At 42.0% G+C, this 20,012-nt stretch overlaps 1 protein-coding gene across 1 annotated transcript; it reads right to left on the minus strand.

Moving 5' to 3' along the window:
* Positions 1 to 794: 794 nt before the first annotated feature.
* paqr4a (progestin and adipoQ receptor family member IVa) lies at positions 795 to 10,465 on the minus strand. The gene is made up of 3 exons (XM_084071480.1): positions 7,756 to 10,465; positions 2,296 to 2,514; positions 795 to 1,304 (listed from the first exon to the last, which is right to left on the minus strand). Exons 1-3 carry the CDS (start codon positions 8,030 to 8,032, stop codon positions 871 to 873), a joined length of 930 nt encoding a protein of 309 aa, XP_083927606.1. The 5' UTR covers positions 8,033 to 10,465; the 3' UTR covers positions 795 to 870.
* Positions 10,466 to 20,012: the final 9,547 nt, after the last annotated feature.

Genomic DNA, 20,012 nt, shown 5'->3' on the forward strand with positions numbered 1-20,012 from the left:
AGAGAAGATCCTCTATCATAAATAAAACTCAAGTAGTTCCACAGGACTTTCTGAGAAGTCTAGGAGTGCTTTGTGCATCGCTATGGGCGTGTAGTGTAAAATATATATATGCTTACAGTATGTGTATGTGTGTGCAGTGCACACATGTGCATGTAGAGTGAGTGTGTATAAAGCAACTGAAGTGAAACATGGATATGTTGCATGGGCAGCAACACTGACATCTGAGATTAAGATACTTGCCATTCAGTAGCATCGTTGATATTTAGTCATGGGCTCTCTCTGTTGCTTGTGTAAAACTTCTGTATATTATTTAAGTAGAGGCATAGTTATTCAGTAGTTACCTCTTACTGAAAACCTTTACTTGAGGCTTTACTGTAATTAATGCTTCGGGCAGATTTGTTGTGTGATTAAATTATTCCCTTCTACCGTGTGTGTGTGTGTGTGTGTGTGTGTGTGTGTGTGTGTGTGTGTGTGTGTGTGTGTGTGTGTGTGTGTGTGTGCATGCAGTCATACATGCATACTGTACATGCATGCTTTGTAGTGAGTGAGTGAGCTAATGTGCAATGCTTGTGCGTGTTAACTTGACGTGGCATTTTTCCCCACACAAATGTACCAGGATGGACGAAGATATGAACATTCTGTTTGAGCTGAACGCACATGTCAGGCATGTGAACGTACTCTATGATGCATCCCCTTCCCTTCATCAGTGCATTATCTTTAATGAAATCAGCAGCAGTTGCCCCCCCCTCCCCAAACCCCACCCAATTCCCCCTCCCTTTCTAACCTTTGCGGACAGCCTCCGTGGTCAACAGTCCCAATGATTAACCCGTTCCCTCCCACAGAGGTCCTGCAGCCTGTCTCCGCGCGACGTCAGTCGGAGGGACAGTCGTAGCTGTTGATCCACAGCAGGTCGTCCAACACGCCCCAGTGCAGGTAGAGGATGGACACCACCACCAGTACGTGCATGATCTGGTGGCTGTTGCACCAGTAGTCAAAGAGGCCCGGCCGGAAGCGCTCAGGGATGCGCGTGATGTTGATGACCCCGCCCAGCACGGCCAGCGCGTCCATGGTGAGGAAGTGGCGCAGCGAGGTGGGGCTGCCGCCGCCCACGCCCACCCAGCGCAGCAGGAAGAAGGAGAAGCGGAATAGCGCCTGCCAGGCGAAGGAACGTAGTCGGCGTACACTGCTCCGAGCCGTCATGGCGCAGTAGATAGCATAGCTGGACAGCAGGATGTAGACAACTAGCGCTGTGGTGCGAGTGAAGGGGTAGCACAGTAGCGTGCTGTAGACAATGGGCAGGGCCCCTGTGTCAAATACACGCACACACACACGCACACGCACACACACACACACACACACACACACACACACACACACACACACACACACACAAAGTCAACACATTCAACTTTTATAATGTTGCATGTCCTCTTATCAAAAACTAATTCGATTTGACAGGGACATCTCAAACAAAACAGACACAAGGCAAGGCAAGAAAGAGAGAATGAGAAAGAATGCAGAGAAAGGAAAATGTAACAAAACTACATTAATAGCCTGGCTAGTAGCCCCTAGAGGTCATGGTGCTCCTTCAACCCAACAGCAGGACATTTTGGCCAAAAGGTGGTGCTACAGGAAAGGCCATGGTATCAACTGTTTTGCAAAAATATAAAGACTCTCTTCCCACTCTCCCTCAAAGATTTATAAAGTATTTATAACATCTATGAAGTATAGGGCAGGTAGACCTACGTATATACAATTAAGTCATGCTATGCAGTAGCAGTGGTGGCAGTTATTTTCCATTCCCCTGCGGGTTTCATAACAATTTTAACAACACTCCAGGTTTGCAATGGTGCAGTTACTGCGAAAGCTCTAATTCTGGCTTGAGGTTGGCGCAAGAGGAAAGGTCCTGGTGTCACTCAAATGGTTATGGTTCATCTTCCAAGGAGCATGAATGTGCTCAATGAGAAGAATGGCAATTTGCCAATTACATTTTGCGATATCTTGTGTGCAAGTGGTACATTTTTACCTAGGGATGATGCTAGAGAAAAGGCCCTGGCCTGTAGCCATAAAGGTCAGTAATGTTCCTCCTCTGGGGAGCAGGAAGTTGCACAGTGAATTTCATGGCAATCTGGCAAGTAATTTTCAACTCATCTTGTTTGGGACCAAAGTGTTGGACGGACCTATGCACCGACACAGCCATTCTTAGAATAACAAACATGTTCAATAAACGGAGGGGGCAAAGAAATACGAATATTTGTTATTCACCAGGAACCTCACATTCCTTTTCTTGCTTACCTAATGTATTGATCATACAGATGCCACACATGTCGAGTTTAAGGAGGGTGTGATAGACGGGCTCCCCTCCTTCATGGTTCATGAAGAGGTGGTAGACCACAGAGCCCAGCTGCGGTGACAGGCAGGCCAGGAAGTGGACCACACCCAGCCATGTGACGCTGATCTGAGACCAAGGGATGTTAAGCGGCAGAAGCACCAGGAAGCAAACCAGAGGGATGCCTGGAGAGAGAGAGAGGTGGCAATGGTGATGGACAAGGTTATTAAACTGAGCTCTGCTTCAGGGATATAAAAGTGATATAGACCATTGCTACGACCTTGGGTTGCATACAGTAGGTACTTGGGAATGATATAAGTACAACTATTGTCAGTCATCTCTATCTTGGATGGTTTGCGCATGTAGTTGATGAATTCATTGTACCATCTTATTAGAATTATTAGTATTTGTCTTTTGTCTCCACATCAGTTGCAGTGCATCTCCAAGACCAATTCCTCATTGGGACAATACAATCTATCTAATATAATGTTCCAGTGTGATTCCATTCACTCTCATTGTATGGGGGAAACAGGTTTCAAAATCACAGTTTTAGCTCCAACACAAAGAAAGTCCACCAATACATAAACTACTACTTATTGTACATTTTTTGGGTGAAAGGGTTTCTGGTGTCTATCTTCAGTAGTTGCTCTGATAGATTTTCAAAACCATTCTTTTCAATTACATTCTGCGAATGTTTAAGATTCCGAAACCGATACACTGTTGATTTTTTTATTAATATATCACCTTCTGTTGATATTACTATTTGAAGATTCAGATCCTGATCCGCAGATCCAGTCCGGGTCTTCCTATTAATTAACATAGTAACATCAACATGAAGTTGACATTTTTATTAAAAATAATATATATATACTGTACATATATCCGCTGTAGTCTGAATACTCACCTCTTCAGACTCAACCTTAGCCCGTAGCACTTGCCCTAGCCTTGAAGACCTTGCAGGCTTTTGCAAAGGCTAAAATTAAATTTAGATAGCATGTTATGTAGACAGATGTATGTAGACCTGGCATCCTATAGTGTGTATAGTTTCAATGTACAGATTATAGATTATTTTAATATTATACTGTTTAGACTGATGATACTGTAGGTTCTTGTTTTACATATGATCCTAGATTACTATTTCTATACATTTGATGTATTACCTCGTGTTTTCCTTGCTTACTGTAAATCGCTCTGGATTAAGAGCGTCTGCTAAATAATAATAATACTGAATTGCATTTTTATAGCGCTTTTCTAACTACTCACTTACTCAAAGCGCTTTACAATGGTTCATTCATTCATACATTGGGAGGTGAAGCGGCGAACAGTGGACGCCATCGTCCTCACCTCCCACATTCACATACAATCACCATTCACACACACATTCATACACCGATGGCGGAGGAAACCATGCATGACACCAACCTGCTCATCGGGAGCAATTAAATTAAATGCCTAAATTGTAAATATATAATATGCTATTTCATGTATCTACTTTGATAGCGTTCGTAACTTTGTTTAATTGCAAAAGGGTGACTGACTATGAGACCTGTTTCACTGTGCAATGTAAGAATTTGTATTGGCAAAATCCCCTTTCTTTTGTGCTAAAGGCATAATTTGAAGACCTGTTTTTGCCATACAATCAGAGTGAAGGGAATTCCTATTTCTGGTTCCTCAATCGCTGTGTACAGATGATCGACAATATCATCCACTTAAACCGTATGTGGTTGACCGGAGTCCCTCGGGGCTTTATACTAGTGTCTTTTCTGTTTTTGCTGTACATTAAATATCTTCGCTGACAATAGCCGATCTACAAGCTCACAACGCGACGCGTTGTCAGCTTTGTTCTGCGAAGGTTTTCCCCAGAATACGGATGCTGGGGTTTAAGTGGTTATATCAACCTGTAGTAGGCTAGAAACGTTTTCTGGGCATTACAGAAATAAGTGAATTCTCAGTCATACTGGCACACACAATCTCAAACAAGTTTTCTTAAGGGAAGGAAACAACAGCACTGATAACTTACTTTGAAAGAGCAGTAGGCCAAATTGCAGAAGACTCACCATACATTGCTGTATTTGGCAACAGGGAGGTGCCTACTGCTTTGTGAGCGAAATATGGTCCTTGAAATTCAATCCCCATGCATACTGTATGCACACTTTATCATCATGATTTACAGTGTATCACGTTACTCTCTCTGTCTCGCACGCACGCACGCACGCACGCACGCACGCACGCACGCACGCACGCACGCACGCACACACACACACACACACACACACACACACACACACACACACACACACACACACACACACACACACACACACACACACACACACACACACACACACACACACACACACACACACACACACACACACACACACCTTGCCCCTCGCTCCCTCTCTTTTGCTCGCTCTGCCTTTCCCCAATGTCAAATCATTTGTCCCAGCCAGGTGATACTGACAGTGCCATATAACACATCTATTTTCAGTATGTTATCTCCTACACTCCCTTGACTCCCAATTTGCTTCCACTACTCAGCAGCACCACTCAGTGCTTTGCTACTGGACATGGGGCCTCCCCCTTAAAGCTCCCTGAGCATGAACTTCATGGCACTTCCATTACTGTCTAACAGCTGTGCTAGTAACGCAGGCAGCCTATTTCTGGTTTTCAATGTCAAGCAAGCCGGCCAATGAAACTTGACTTAAAGTGTCCTCACACGTTGACTGTGCATGTTTGACTTACTGGCATATCAATGCGTCTTCTCAAGAAGTTGCTTGCTTTAATACCCGACTGGATCAAACACACTTGAAATTCCAATGTTAGGTTGTTGGTGTATACAGAGAGTAATGTCAGGGAGTATTTGTGGTCAACTGCTCAGTTGATAATCTATAACATGTCGATTTAAGTGCAATAAAATTTCCAACGGACAAGTAGGCCTATCCTTTGCAGTAATGATCGCTAATCTTGCCTGTCTCCTCTTAATGGCAACTGGAGCACCATGCAATGAGTGTCAGATTGAAGAAGTTGGCAGACTCTCAAAAGCCAATGATTCCTTCACTGGCAGGTGAGCCAGTAGGGTACAATAGCAGTGTCACTGTTAACACAGAAATATGTGGGGAGGGTTAATTGGCAAGAGGGGGGGATAATTGGCTACTGTGAAGAAAAGAAAAGAAAAGAAAAACATTTAACATCATCTTTTGTACAGCTCTATAATTTCTTTCGGCAGGTTGGATCACTTCTTCTGTATTGAGAAAGTAAGATCCTACACATTTGCTCTTGCTCAGAATCATAAATGTATTGATCACACTAACATTTCTGTCCCTCTGGACCTATCTAAACCATATTCAAAGCATATTATAGGGTTCATTTCCTGTCTTGATGAGAAGTCTGGTACACTATGCACTATACAGAAAATGTATTGTACAGATGTAAACACCTTACAGCTTGTTAATATCACCCCCCAATAATGAGGTCTACCAATAAGTCAATTCTTCAGCCAGATGAATTTGACACACCACAGAGGATTTTATTGACACATCTGTACTATTTGATAGTATGGAGGAAGCCTAACATAATGGCATTGAAGAAATAAAGAAATTAACTTTAACTAACGTTAAAATCTATTTCTACTTCACCTCCATTATGTTTAGTACAATCTACTATACCTATCTATTATATTAAAAAAAGCTATTGACACATATATTAGACTCAGCACCATAGATTTAAAAGAACCACCATGCACCATGACATGGGGCATATGTCATTGAAGACTGAAGGATGTAATCTCAGAGATAGCCTTGTACAGCCGATATACAAGCTCGGCTATTTTCGCTATTCTTTTAAATGTATTTGGCCTATAATGACATTCCCAAAATAGGGATCCCAGTTTGAAATTGGTTAAAACATTGGGGCTACAAATGCAGAGAATGTGCTCAATATGATGATATGGTCAAATGTATTTTACTCATCCTCATACAGGGAAAAGGTATATTATCAATGATGTCATCACATGTTTCACTGTGACTTCTCAAGTAATTTATGTGATCAAATGTCCTTGTGGTAAGACATTACTTTCATTAAAACAGAGAATAAGTGAACACAAAAACTCCATAAGGAGAAATGATAGAGATTACCCAATAGCCATATATTTGAGTGAGTTCAGACATGACATCTCTTAATTTAGATTCCTGGGCAAGGGGCATTGAAAACACACCTCTGCCAGAGAGAAGTCGTAACACTGACAACATTATAACAGTATAACTAGATATTTAATTTGCTAACTTTATCCCCACAGGATTGAACCCAAGGAAATCTATTTGTTGTGCTCTCAAGCATTTCATAATATTGCACATCTGTTAATGACTTGTGAAAGCAACAAGTCCGATGTTTTCATTCATTAGATTTGCAATTTCTGTAAATATTCTTATAGACAATGATGACTTATTTAACAGGTACATGCCCCATGCATGGTACTGTTTATTCTTGGTGTAGGTGAGGGCAGGACATCAAAACAGCAAGAAACTAAACATGAGTTTCTTGAGTGCTGTTTATTTAGTTTTGTTTTATACACTAAATTAGGTTTATTTAGTTTTAGTTTTTCAGTAATTAGATGTGCCTCACTTGTTTTTCTAATCCTTTTCTTATGAGTGGACTATAATTTGACACTTGACAGAAACTCCCACAGGAGAATAAATGTCCTACACCTGAGCACACAGAAAAGGTGGAGCATTATCTATTAAGATCATAATTGTAAGAATTGTTTTAAATACTTTTGACGCAGGTCCATAGGGACTGTGACATAGTATGATCAACAAATTGTGATGCTGAGCAAGAGCAGTGGTGGATCTTCCTTTCTCAAGGACTTAACAGTGCATGCACCTGCATCTGAGATAGTTGGATGTGTGAATATCTCCATTGAAAAAAGCTTGGATCACAACAGGAGAGGACAAAACAAGCATTGCATGGTGCATATCGCATTATCATGACAAAGCTTGATCTATCAATCAGAGAGCATAATAGATTCCACATAATAAGACAGGCCATTCCAATAATCTCACCCAAAGCTATGCATGGAAAATTAAGCAGTATGAACCACAACATATCTTTTGTTTGCATGAAGCTGTTCAAAACAACTGTATTGTTGCATTGTTCAACTTAACATAGTTTTCAACCAGATGATTAACTTATCAAGGCAAAATACAATTGTATTTATCCCTAAAAGGAAATGCAGTTATTACTGCAGGGAGTGCAGGCGGCAGCAAATACTATTATATTCAGTTCATCTATTTACAAGCGCAGAGTTGCACATTTACTGAGTGATTATTACCATTAACCATAGAGTAGCAACAGAGTAATGAAGTAGGGTCCTTGACAGTTGACACATCATGCACTACTAGTACCAGTCTCATCTGATTCATACTCACCATGAGTGTATATGTTGCCAAGTTCATTGTGCAGGTAAAACAGGCTTCTGATACAGTCTTGCACAGAAGATATTGGTCGGTATCCAGTGAGGACGTATTTGTTGAACTGAAGATGGGGAGGTGAATTCGCCCAGTCAAGTAACCTGGGTCCATTTAAAAATGCCATAGTAACCACCACAACAGTTAAAATGACCCCGCCAAAAAGATAAAAAAGGGACTGTACACCTATATACAAGTTTAACAGAATTATTGCAACCAAAATCTTATTAGATACCATTGGCGTTGTTTGTGTTGTGCTGTTATCCACATAGCTGGAAACGAGTTTGTCTCAGCACCACTGCGGTGCCTCTACCCGGCCGCAGCGGTGCCTCTACCGGGCCGCAGCGGTGCCTCTACCCGGCCGCAGCGTGCTCTCCCAGCCGCTGGTGGACTTCAGAAACCGGCACCTGCAGGGTCATCCGCAGGGGTTGGCAAAGACTCGGCCAACCACATACATGTTGTGAGTCCGTGGTGGTCATTACATTTGACATCCGACTCTCTGTGCAATAAATAAGATCCATCGGAGGCTGGCCAGTGATAATAATGACATGTTCCTCCTCACCATCGTGGCAACGTTACCTCCTCAGTGACATTCCGCTGCACAGACCTGAACATGACCGGCTGCTGCTGCTGCTCTGCACCGAGCATCCATCCATCCACGTCCACTGACAGCCATGAGACTGGCTAGTGCGCTAGCATTAGCTTTACTCACTTTCTGCTTCCATTCATCCGTCACCTTGATACTGCTTATAATATAAGAAATGGTTTTAGCGGTCAGATGTGTGAGCGCAGAGGACTAGGAGGTCATCGCCAACTTTCGCGCGGACAACATGGTGTGTCGCGCATTGTGCTTGTCGTTCTGGCCCGGTGTTGACGCGTTAGCCCCCCCCTGATGATGTTATTCAGGAACAGTCCCGGTGATTTTGTTGCTGAGATTTGATACCGACCGATACAGCAGCAAGATCCCGGCTAGCTGGCTAACGGTGCTGCTAGCAGTTCAGGCTAGCGAGAAGATGATCAGAGACCGATGCCCGGTGCAGTGCAGTTCAGAATGTGTGCAGGGTCAGGGTGAGGCTGAGATTTAAAAGCCGTCAGAATCCTACCATAGAACTAGAAGACGCACGGTGCAGTCCGTGGCGTTTGCACTCAGATATCTGAAATCATGCACGTCCAGTGATTCCCATCAATCTCTCCTTTGTCACTTGTCATCACCCTGCTGCTGCTGCACCACCGGCCTGGAGTCAGTCCCCTGCATCGCTGTAGAGACAGTTGGCTTGGCTGATGCCGACACACACCGCGGGCTGTGACGTCCTGTGATCCGCTAATGAGAGAGGCTGCAGCGGGAGTGGACCGGCGAATGGGAAGACTGTGCGACGCATGGATCCGGGTGGATCACGCCACTTGTATTATAATAGCCCTACTGTATTCTTCAGTGATAGGATTTGCGTCTGGCCGTGCACCGCTACCGCTATCTCTAATATAAATCCCTTATCTTTTTGCGGAACCCATAAACGGATTTCAGATTTCGCAAGATATCAGAAGGAATGTGATTTATTGTCTCCGCCAGGCCGAAGGCGTGGCAAAGACAATGATTTGCACCCTGTCCAACATTTTTCAAAATCAACATTTTTCAAATCAGCCTCATGGACATGGTGGCGCTATAACAGGCCGATTCGCGTTTTTACCTGTAACTGCACCCGATCTGCTGAAATTTTGCACGCACACTCCTTAGAGACCAAGGAAAAACCTCTGCTCTGCATTTTTCACATCTGCCTTTTATAGCGCCACCAGGAGGCCGACTTTTGCTAAACATATTTTTTTATATTACTCCAGATTTTGTCCAAACATCATGCAAACCGGTACACAATATCTCAATGTCATATTCCATCCTGATTGGCTAACATTGGCTTCCAAATTTTGCAGGATTGGTATTTTTTCAACAAAATGCCTCAAATCATGAAAGCAGTGTAATTGCCGTGAAAATTGCAGTGAAAATTCCCACTAGGCTGAGGAAGAAATGCCACCCTTTTCACATTGGCCTGTTATAGCGCCACCAGCAGGCCATTTTTTTGCAAAACATTTTTTTTTAACAAAATGCTTCAAATCATCAACTGATTTAGTCAATCATGTCTGATTGCTGTGAAAGGCAGAGGAAGAAATGGCACCCTTTTCACAATATTGGCCTATTATAGACGCACCAGGATATGGGGAGAGATTTGTCTCAAAATTATTTGTGAATCCAATTCCAAGATGCACAAATATTTCTTGATTTGCAAATGTGTTTCCATGATTTACAAATGTGTTTTGCAATCTACAAACACAAATTATTTATTTGTGACTTTTGTAAATATGAATTTGCAATTTTTACAAAAGATAATTATACTTGTGTGTGCATTTATCATTAAATATCATTTGTAAATCGTCAATTCTGTGTGTGAATTGTTGAATGTGCATTTGTGAGTAGACCAACACACGCATACATAACTTTTTCCTGTTACATCATTTTGAGACAAACGTCACGCTTTTTTAAGAACATTTTTACAAATGTAGTTTCCTATGTGCAAACTTACTTGTAACTTGTAAGTTAGTATTTAAATACATGTGCTATGATTTGTACAAATATATGACTATTTGTAAATATATCATTTGCAATTTGTAGAAATAATGTATACTTGCAGGCGCATTTATCATAAAATATCATTTGTAAATCTAATTATGCGTGTGAATTGTGGAATCTGCATTTGTGAGTACACCAACACACGCATTCAGTTTTGAGACAAGCTTCACACTTGTCTCAAATTCACTCACAACCTGCAGATCCACACGTGTGCATAGACTGCCCCACCCCATGGCAATTACAGCCAGGTGGGCACTGCCTCTAATCAGTTAAACAGGAGGCATTTGGGGGTAAAAGTTGGGAAGCTGACTATTTTACATAATTTAAGGGTGCTGAATCTGAGTAACATGGTTCCCAAACGAATGTTATCGTTTTTAACCTTCCAATTTGCGTAAACAAATGGCTGCCAAATGCCAATGTTGAACAATTTCTTCAATAACTAAATATTTCTGCAAACTAAATATGCACATTAGAGGCCACAATTACAGAAAACTGTTTAGTAAAGAACGCACCCCCCTTATTTTCTGTTCTTTTCTACTTACAGTATCTGTATTTTTGTGTGCACTTCAGACATTTGATATTAATTTAATCAGTTGCAGGTGTTCATGCTACATACATACATACATACATGCATACATGCGTACTGTACATACAGTACATACAATACATACATACGGTCAGCACCAAACTTCAACATACGGTCAGCACCAAACTTCAACAAACTAGTCAGGGCCATCAGAATAGTCACACTAGGGGCCTCTACCGTGGATCCCGGGGGCCACAGGCACAGTGTTGCTCCAATCCTCACCAAACATGGCACTACATCAGTGTTACAGCAGTGTCTAACATTTCAAATGTTAGACACTATAACAACTCTGGACTGGATTTGAACGCCACATAGCAGGCTGAAAATCGAGTCATCTATATTTTCCAATGCTGGATGGTTTGGTTATATTGTAAAGCACATGCCTGCTTATGTCAGCTTGTGCTGGCATGCTAGACTGCATTGGCTAGCAAGCTCTCACTTAACTTGTGCTGATGATTTGGTCAATATCTGTGTTTCTAGTGTCGGCTTAAAGCTGCATGCAACTTTCCTTTTCTTTATTACCATTGAGCTAATAGAGCCTGCCTGCTTGCTCAGGGAATAAATTGAATCTTGACCATCAGGTCAAAATTTGTGTCAGATCCTGTGTCTAGGTGAGACATAACCTTTGACACGATCTAAATGTCTCAGAAGAGCAGCAGGCAACCACCCCAATTGTATAAGTTATATTGTGAGCAGAGGTGGACGAAGTACTCGACCCCAGTACTCGAGTAAGAGTACAGAAACTCCTTGGTCAAATTTACTCCACTATAAGTAAAAGTAGCTCAGTCAAAATGTTACTCAAGTAGTAAAAAAGTCATTGCTTTTAAATATACTTAAGTATTCCAAAGTACATGCTTTGAAAAATACTTAAGGTACAAGTAAAAGTAAAAGTACATTTCTTAATTTTTAGATCAATGAATTGCTGTAATGTTTTCACAATGAATTTATAGGACCTTGTAACTCTTGTTTCAGATAAGTACTGTAACTTGGCACTGAAACCAGCACAGCCCTGCATGCACTGATGTGCTTGTAGAACCACTCTGTTATACAAAGCCTGCAGAAACACCATATAAAAACATAGAAAAGACTGAGGAACCAGAACTAAATACTTCTACTCCTATACACCCATACAAGATGTAACAAAGATAGAGGCGAGCGGAGGGGGAAGACAGAAACACGGCCAGTATGAGAGCAGAAGTTAGGCCATTTGCATTTTAGGGAAGACAAGAAAACAGCCAACCTAAAGGACAAACCGCACCAAGAAAATTAGTCGCAACTCCTTGCAACAAAACCGTTTTAAGGTCAACCGCACCAATGCAACTCCTTGCAACTGCCATTGGGGGAAATGGTTGCAAGACAAGTAGTTGCAAGTAGTTCCATGTTGCAAGGAGTTGCATGGTGAATCATTGGTGTGGATGTGGAGTGGGCTTAAAAGTAAGTAAGAGTAATAAGTAGCAAAAAAATCTAATACTCAAGTAAAGTATGGATCCTCAGAATCTGTACTCAAGTACAGTACTCAAGTACATTTACTCCGTTACTGTCTACCACTGATTGTGAGTAGATTGGACAAAATTACATTCTATTCATTAAGAAAAGTTACATTGCGCCTCTTTAACACACAAACTGCTAGCCAGCTACCTAGATTGTAATATAATCTGGCCACAGGAGAGCTGTGTAAATAGACATCACAACCTTACCAACATTGATGAAATCCGCAATTTTACAGTATTTTAAACATGCAAACTATCATTTTTTGTTCATGCAAGAGACTTGAATAATATCACCCCTCCAACCCCCCAAAATAAAGCTGTAATCCCACGTTTTATGTCCTCTCCTGATGGAGAGACTAAACAACTTCAAGCATTTACTAGTTGGCCATATTCCCCAGGGCTCAATAGCTGGCCCTCTCCTGTTTTCTCTGTACACCAGATAACCAACCAAAAATCTACAAGCTCACAACATGCAGGATAACGTTACTTGTGACACGCTGTGAGCTTGTAGATCAGATGTTCACTGTTAGCCCCTGAAGAGGGATGCTAAGATTCAAGTGGTTAATTACAACCATAAAACCCGGGATTTGAACCTGGGTCTTCCGCATAGGAGCCAAGAGGGAATCCCCACTTGGCAGGGGAGATATTTGGCGTAGGAGCTTCAGGAAAGGCTACTTGTCAACCTGTTAGGTGTCCTAACAGCAGGGAAAAGATACTAGTATAAAGCCTTAAGGGCCTCCCAGTGTTTCCCCTATATGCATTAAGCAGTGGCGGGCCGCCACACCTTATATCTGGCCGCCACAGTATGATTTTTTCAACAACAATTATTATTTTATTTTTTTAAATGGACATATCTGTGATTGGCAGGTAATGTGTTAAATAAGAAGTGTGAGTACTTCCTCCACCACTGTCTTTTTTGTTATGTATGACAGTTTGTCTATACTACTTGGTCTAATAAAAGTATATTTTCCTAAATCTGGAGACAATTCATATGTAAACTAGAAAAAGTGCTCCTCGGAGCACAGGTCTCCGCCAGGTCAGGTAAGCTATTGTGGCCTCCTGGTGGCGCTATAATAGGCCAATGTGAAAAGGGTGCCATTTGTTCTTATGCCTTGCACGACAATTGGACCCTGACTGCATTCATGATTTGAGGCATTTTGTTAAAAACATTGGTTTTGCTAAATTAGACCTGCTGGTGGCGCTATAACAGGCCAATGTTAAAAGGGTGGCATTTGTTCCTCAACATAGTGTGAATGTGCGTGCAAAGTTTGAGCGCAATTGGACGGTGCGTTCATGATTTGCGGAATTTTGTTCAAAACAAGGCAATAATGCAAACTTTAGATGTCAATCTTAGCCAATCAGTATGGAATATGAAAAATCAAACACATCCGTCGTGATCACATGACTATAGAGATCATGTGTACCGATTTGCATGAAATTTGGATGAAATTGGAAGGAGAAGTATAAAATAATGTGTTTTACATAAGTCGGCCTCCTGGTGGCGCTATAAAAGGCAGATGTGAAAAATGCAGGGCAAAGGTTTTTCCTTGACCTCTAGGGAGTGTGCATACAAAGTTTTACACAGATCGGTGCAATTATAGGTAAAAACACGAATCGGGCTGTTATAGCGCCACCATGAGGCTGATTTGAACATTTTCAAATGGTAGTTCTTCCTCGGCCTAATGGGAATGAGCGTGCAAAATTTCACGGAAATTGCCTGCTGTGTTCATGATTTGAGGCATTTTGTTCAAAACGGAGCACTCCTGCAAACTTTGGAAGACATTTTTAGCCAATCAGGATGGAATATGAGAAATCTGGAAGACCTGTTTCGTTTAATGACTACAGAGATACTGTGTACCGATTTGCGTGATTTTTTGCACAAATCTGCCTCCTGGTGGCGCTATAAAAGGCCCTTGAGAAAAAATTGGGGTAAAGGTTCTGAATTGGCATCCAGGGAGTGTGTGTGCACAGTTTCGCTGCGATCAAGACAACGGTGCCGGAGATTAGCTGGTCACAGACGGACGGACACACACACACACACACACACACACACACACACACACACACACACACACACACACACACACACACACACACACACACACACACACACACACACACGGACGGACGGACGGACGGACGGACGGACGGGGTGGAAAACATACTCTCTCGCCATGCCTTTCGGCCTGGCGGAGACAACTATACAGATATTTTCCTGCTCATTACTGTGCACATGTACTATGTCTTCGTGTTTGAGCACAAATATGTATTTTGAGAACCCAAAATTTTAAACTCATAATGTGTTTCAATGCGACTTTGTGAGCTTGTAGATCTGCTATTCTTTGATTTTTTTTTTACAGATTTGGTGTAGATGGAAAAAGAACCATTTAGGGAGTCTGAGAATGGCACTTTTGACATGGGAATAAACGGTATGCAATAAAATGTCATGGGTTTCTGAATGAATGTCTATTAGAGTTATGGCAAATAGTTAAATATAGTTAATAGCTACAATATGAATGATAATTAACAACATGGGGTTCATTAACAACATTGCACTGATGATCAGAGCAATGGCCACCGAGTTATGGGTCATGTTACTCAGATTCAGCACCCTTGAATTATGTAAAATAGTCAGCTTCCCAACTTTTACCCCCAAATGCTATCAGGAGAGATTTGTCTCAAAAGTATTTGTAAGTCCAATACCAAGATGCACAAATATTCCTTGATTTGCAAATGTGTTTCCATGATTTCTACTCACAATCAGTGGTGGACAGTAACGGAGTAAATGTACTTGAGTACAGATTCTGAGGATCCGTACTTTAGTGAGTATTAGATTTGTTTGCTACTTATTACTCTTACTTACTTTTAAGCCCACTCCACATCCACACCAATGATTCACCATGCAACTCCTTGCAACATGGAACTACTTGCAACTACTTGTCTTGCAAACATTTCCCCCAATGGCAGTTGCAAGGAGTTGCATTGGTGCGGTTGACCTTAAAACGGTTTTGTTGCAAGGAGTTGCGACTCATTTTCTTGGTGCGGTTTGTCCTTTAGGTTGGCTGTTTTCTTGTCTTCCCTAAAATGCAATTGGCCTAACTTCTGCTCTCATACTGTGCCGTGTTTCTGTCTTCCCCCTCCGCTCGCCTCTATCTTTGTTACATCTTGTATGGGTGTATAGGAGTAGAAGTATTTAGTTCTGGTTCCTCAGTCTTTTCTATGTTTTTATATGGTGTTTCTGCAGGCTTTGTATAACAGAGTGGTTCTACAAGCACATCAGTGCATGCAGTGCTGTGCTGGTTTCAGTGCCGAGTTACAGTACTTATCTGAAACAAGAGTTACAAGGTCCTATAAATTCATTGTGAAAACATTACAGCAATTCATTGATCTAAAAATTAAGAAATGTACTTTTACTTTTACTTGTACCTTAAGTATTTTTCAAAGCATGTACTTTGGAATACTTAAGTATATTTAAAAGCAATGACTTTTTTACTACAGAGTAACATTTTGACTGAGCTACTTTTACTTATAGAGGAGTAAATTTGACCAAGGAGTTTCTGTACTCTTACTCGAGTACCTCTGCTCACAATATAACTTATACAATTGGGGTGGTTGCCTGCTGCTCTTCTGAGACATTTAGATCGTGTTAAAGGTCATGTCTCACCTAGACACAGGATCTGACACAAATCAATGGTAAATATAGCTGCAAGCAGCAATGAGCGGTTTCGAGAAAACTGGCAGAGTGGCAGACTGGCAGACTGTGACAGAGTGGCAGACTGGCAGACTGTGACAGACTGGCAGACTGGCAGACTGGCAGACTGTGACAGAGTGGCAGACTGGCAGACTGTGACAGACTGTGGCAGACTGGCAGACAGACAGACTGTGGCAGACTGGCAGACTGGCAGACAGACAGACAGTGACAGAGTGGCAGACTGGCAGACTGGCAGACTGTGACAGACTGGCAGACTGGCAGACTGTGACAGACTGGCAGACTGTGACAGAGTGGCAGACTGGCAGACTGGCAGACAGACAGACAGTGACAGAGTGGCAGACTGGCAGACCGTGACAGAGTGGCAGACTGGCAGACTGGCAGACTGGCAGACAGACAGACTGTGGCAGACTGGCAGACTGGCAGACAGACAGACAGTGACAGATCGGCAGACTGGCAGACTGGCAGACTGTGACAGAGTGGCAGACTGGCAGACTGTGACAGAGTGGCAGACTGGCAGACTGTGACAGAGTGGCAGACTGGCAGACTGGCAGACTGTGACAGAGTGGCAGACAGACAGACAGACAGACAGACAGACAGACAGACAGACAGACAGACAGACAGACAGACAGACTGTGACAGAGTGGCAGACTGGCAGACAGACAGACAGTGACAGAGTGGCAGACAGACAGACAGACAGACAGTGACAGAGTGGCAGACTGGCAGACAGACAGACTGTGACAGAGTGGCAGACTGGCAGACAGACAGACAGTGACAGAGTGGCAGACTGGCAGACAGACAGACAGTGACAGAGTGGCAGACTGGCAGACTGGCAGACAGTGACAGAGTGGCAGACTTGCAGACTGGCAGACAGACAGACAGACAGTGACAGAGTGGCAGACTGGCAGACTGGCAGACAGACAGACATTGACAGAGTGGCAGACTGGCAGACAGTGACAGAGTGGCAGATTGGCAGACAGACAGTGACAGAGTGAGGCAGACAGACAGACAGACAGACAGACAGACAGACAGACAGACAGACAGACAGACAGACAGGCTACCAGGAGTATGTTTGTAACAAAGTAAGAATTCCAAATAATGATCACCTCAATGCATTGTTGGGGACAGGGATCAAACCAGCGACCTATGGATTCACAGGCTGCCTCTCTTCTTATTGAACTAGAAATATAGCCTCCCTGATGGTGTCTGTTGATATCTATAGGTTTTTCAGTCCGTTATGAACCAAGCCTCTGTTTTGCTAACTACTCTAGATTACTGGTTGACAAATATTTAGCAATAAAGTTTTGTTTTGTGTTCTTGGAATGGAAAGTAGTGAAAATAGTTGATCTACAAGCTGACAATGTGTTAATTATGCTATCTGAAAAGTTGTGAGATTGTAGATTGGCTATTTTCACAAGAAAGTATGTTGTACATAAAAAAACAACTAATCTCAAAAAGCATTTCATGTTATTGTTTAAAAGTTGCACATGTCTGAATTAACAGGGTCATGTTTTGTACAATGCAATTTAAATGTAAACTGTAATCAGTGGGATTTGAACCAGGGACCTTCGGCACATGAGGCTCACACTCTACTGGTGGAGCTATTGAATCCACAGGATCAGACAGTGAGAAAGGAGAATCTAACAAAACAAAACAAAAGGGCGAATGAAGTACGTCATGCATTAAAAATAACTACTTTCAAGTATACATTTCTTGTTATTTTTAACAATTGCACATGCATTTATTGATACAGTCATGTTGTGTGCAATGCAATTATAAGTCTACATGAGGTGGGATTCGAACCGGCGACCCTATGGTTTCAAGGCAGATGATTAAGCGATCAAGCTATTGAACCAACACACCTGAACCTTTGAAAAAGGGCCTCAAACATTTATTTGACACAGTTTCACGCAAATTGCTCAGAAATCCTTGGTTTAAATGTTTTTCAAACTGCTCAATACATTTCGGAATGGAAACTAGTGAAAATAGTCGATCTACAAGCTCACAACGCGTTGCTATCTAAAAAGGTGTTAGATTGTAGATCAGCTATTTTCACAAGAAAGTATGTCATACATAAAAAACAACTACTCTCAAAAGCAATTCATGGTATTGTTTAAAAATTGCACATGTCTGAATTAACAGGGTCATGTTTTGTATAATGCAATTTAAATGTAAACTGTGACGAGTGGGGTTTGAACCGTGGACCTTTGGCACATGAGACTAACACTGTATTGATCAAGCTATTCAATCAACAGCCTTGGTCAGTGAGAAGGGAGAATCCAACACACAAAAAAAAAAAAAAAGAGGGAATGAAGTACATCATACATTGAAAACAACTACTCTCAATAAGCGTTTCATTTAACAATTGCATGTTTATTCATTGATACAGTCATGTTGTGTGCAATGCATTTGAGTTGAGGTCTGCATGAGGTGAGATTTGAACCGGCGACCCTGTGGTATCAAGGCAGATGATTAAGCCATTGGGCCAACAGACCCGAACTGATGAAAAGGGAGTTCACACACATGACACACTTTCACGCAAATTGCTCAGAAATGCTGGATTTAAATGTTTTTCAAACTGCTCAAAATTTCAGACAATCTAAGGGCGGAGCTTACTGGTCAAAGTGATAGATATGTTCCTCATTGATACAGTCATGTTGTGTGCAATGCAATTATAATGAAGTCTACCTGAGGTGGGATTCGAACCAGCAACCCTGTGGTTTCAAGGCAGATGATTAAGCTATCAAGCTATTGAACCTACACACCTGAACTAGTGAAAAGGGGGTTCACACACATGACACACTTTCACGCAAATTGCTCAGAAATCCTGGATTTAAATGTTTTTCAAACTGCTCAAAATTGCAGACAATCTAAGGGCAGAGCTTACTGGTCAAAGTGATACATGTGTTCCTCATGAGTCAAGGCACATGTGTAAGCAGGTTTAACGGCTGTCGGCCAAACGAGGCATGACTTTTGCCTGTTTAAAGTTTGCATTTTCAAAAAATTGCTATAGCGCCCCCCTTTGACCAATTGGAGTAAGATTGGTTTCAGTGATACTTGGAATGACCTTCTACAATATTGCAAAGTGTCAAACAAATGCGAGTCTGCATGTATGTTTTAGGGGCAGATGAATAATTGTCATAAAACTGCAATTTTCATTGGCTTATAAAAGCTTAACGTTTTCACTTATGGAAAATCCGCTTGCTCACGTCTGTCGGCATTGGTCCAAAGTTCATGTGTATACAGTTTCGTACAGATTGCTCAATCTGTACGAAGGAAGAGTCTTTTTTACTGCTTTTCATAGAATTCGAAATGGTGGGAGATCTAAAGGTCAGAGGTCAAAAGTCAGAGTGTGAAAGTTGTTAGGCATGAGGAGACGCATGTGTGCATCGAAGTTTCATGGCTGTGGGTCAAACAGGGCATGAGTTGTACCTGTTCAAAGTTGGCATATTTCAATTGAGTGCTACAGCGCCACCCTTTGGCCAATGTTTGTGAGTTTCGGGTTTTCGCCGTTTGGCATAGCCCTCTACCATATTGCCGAATTTCATAAAAAGTGACCACGCGGTTAGGCCAGAACTGGCAAAACCGGCGGAAGAATAATGAACTCTTACAGATGTAATAAGGCTTCGAGCCTATTGGCCTCGAAACCTTAATAAAGAAAAGAAAAGTTACATAGTGCATGCAGCTTTAAGCCGACACTAGAAACACAGATATTGACCAAATCATCAGCACAAGTTAAGTGAGAGCTTGCTAGCTAATGCAGTCTAGCATGCCAGCACAAGCTGACATAAGCAGGCATGTGCTTTACAATATAAC

The sequence above is a fragment of the Gymnoscopelus microlampas genome (assembly GCF_963454915.1).
Source record: "Gymnoscopelus microlampas genome assembly, chromosome: 11".
Classification (NCBI taxonomy): Eukaryota; Metazoa; Chordata; class Actinopteri; order Myctophiformes; family Myctophidae; genus Gymnoscopelus; species Gymnoscopelus microlampas.

Excerpts from the sequence above, each read along its gene's own strand:
- paqr4a (XM_084071480.1), bottom strand. The coding sequence starts at position 8,032 with ATGGTATCTAATAAGATTTTGGTTGCAATAATTCTGTTAAACTTGTAT. Across the intron at positions 2,515-7,755 it reads TGGCAACATATACACTCATG|GCATCCCTCTGGTTTGCTTC; the intron begins GTGAGTATGAAT and ends CTCTCTCTCCAG. Across the intron at positions 1,305-2,295 it reads CTGTATGATCAATACATTAG|GGGCCCTGCCCATTGTCTAC; the intron begins GTAAGCAAGAAA and ends TATTTGACACAG.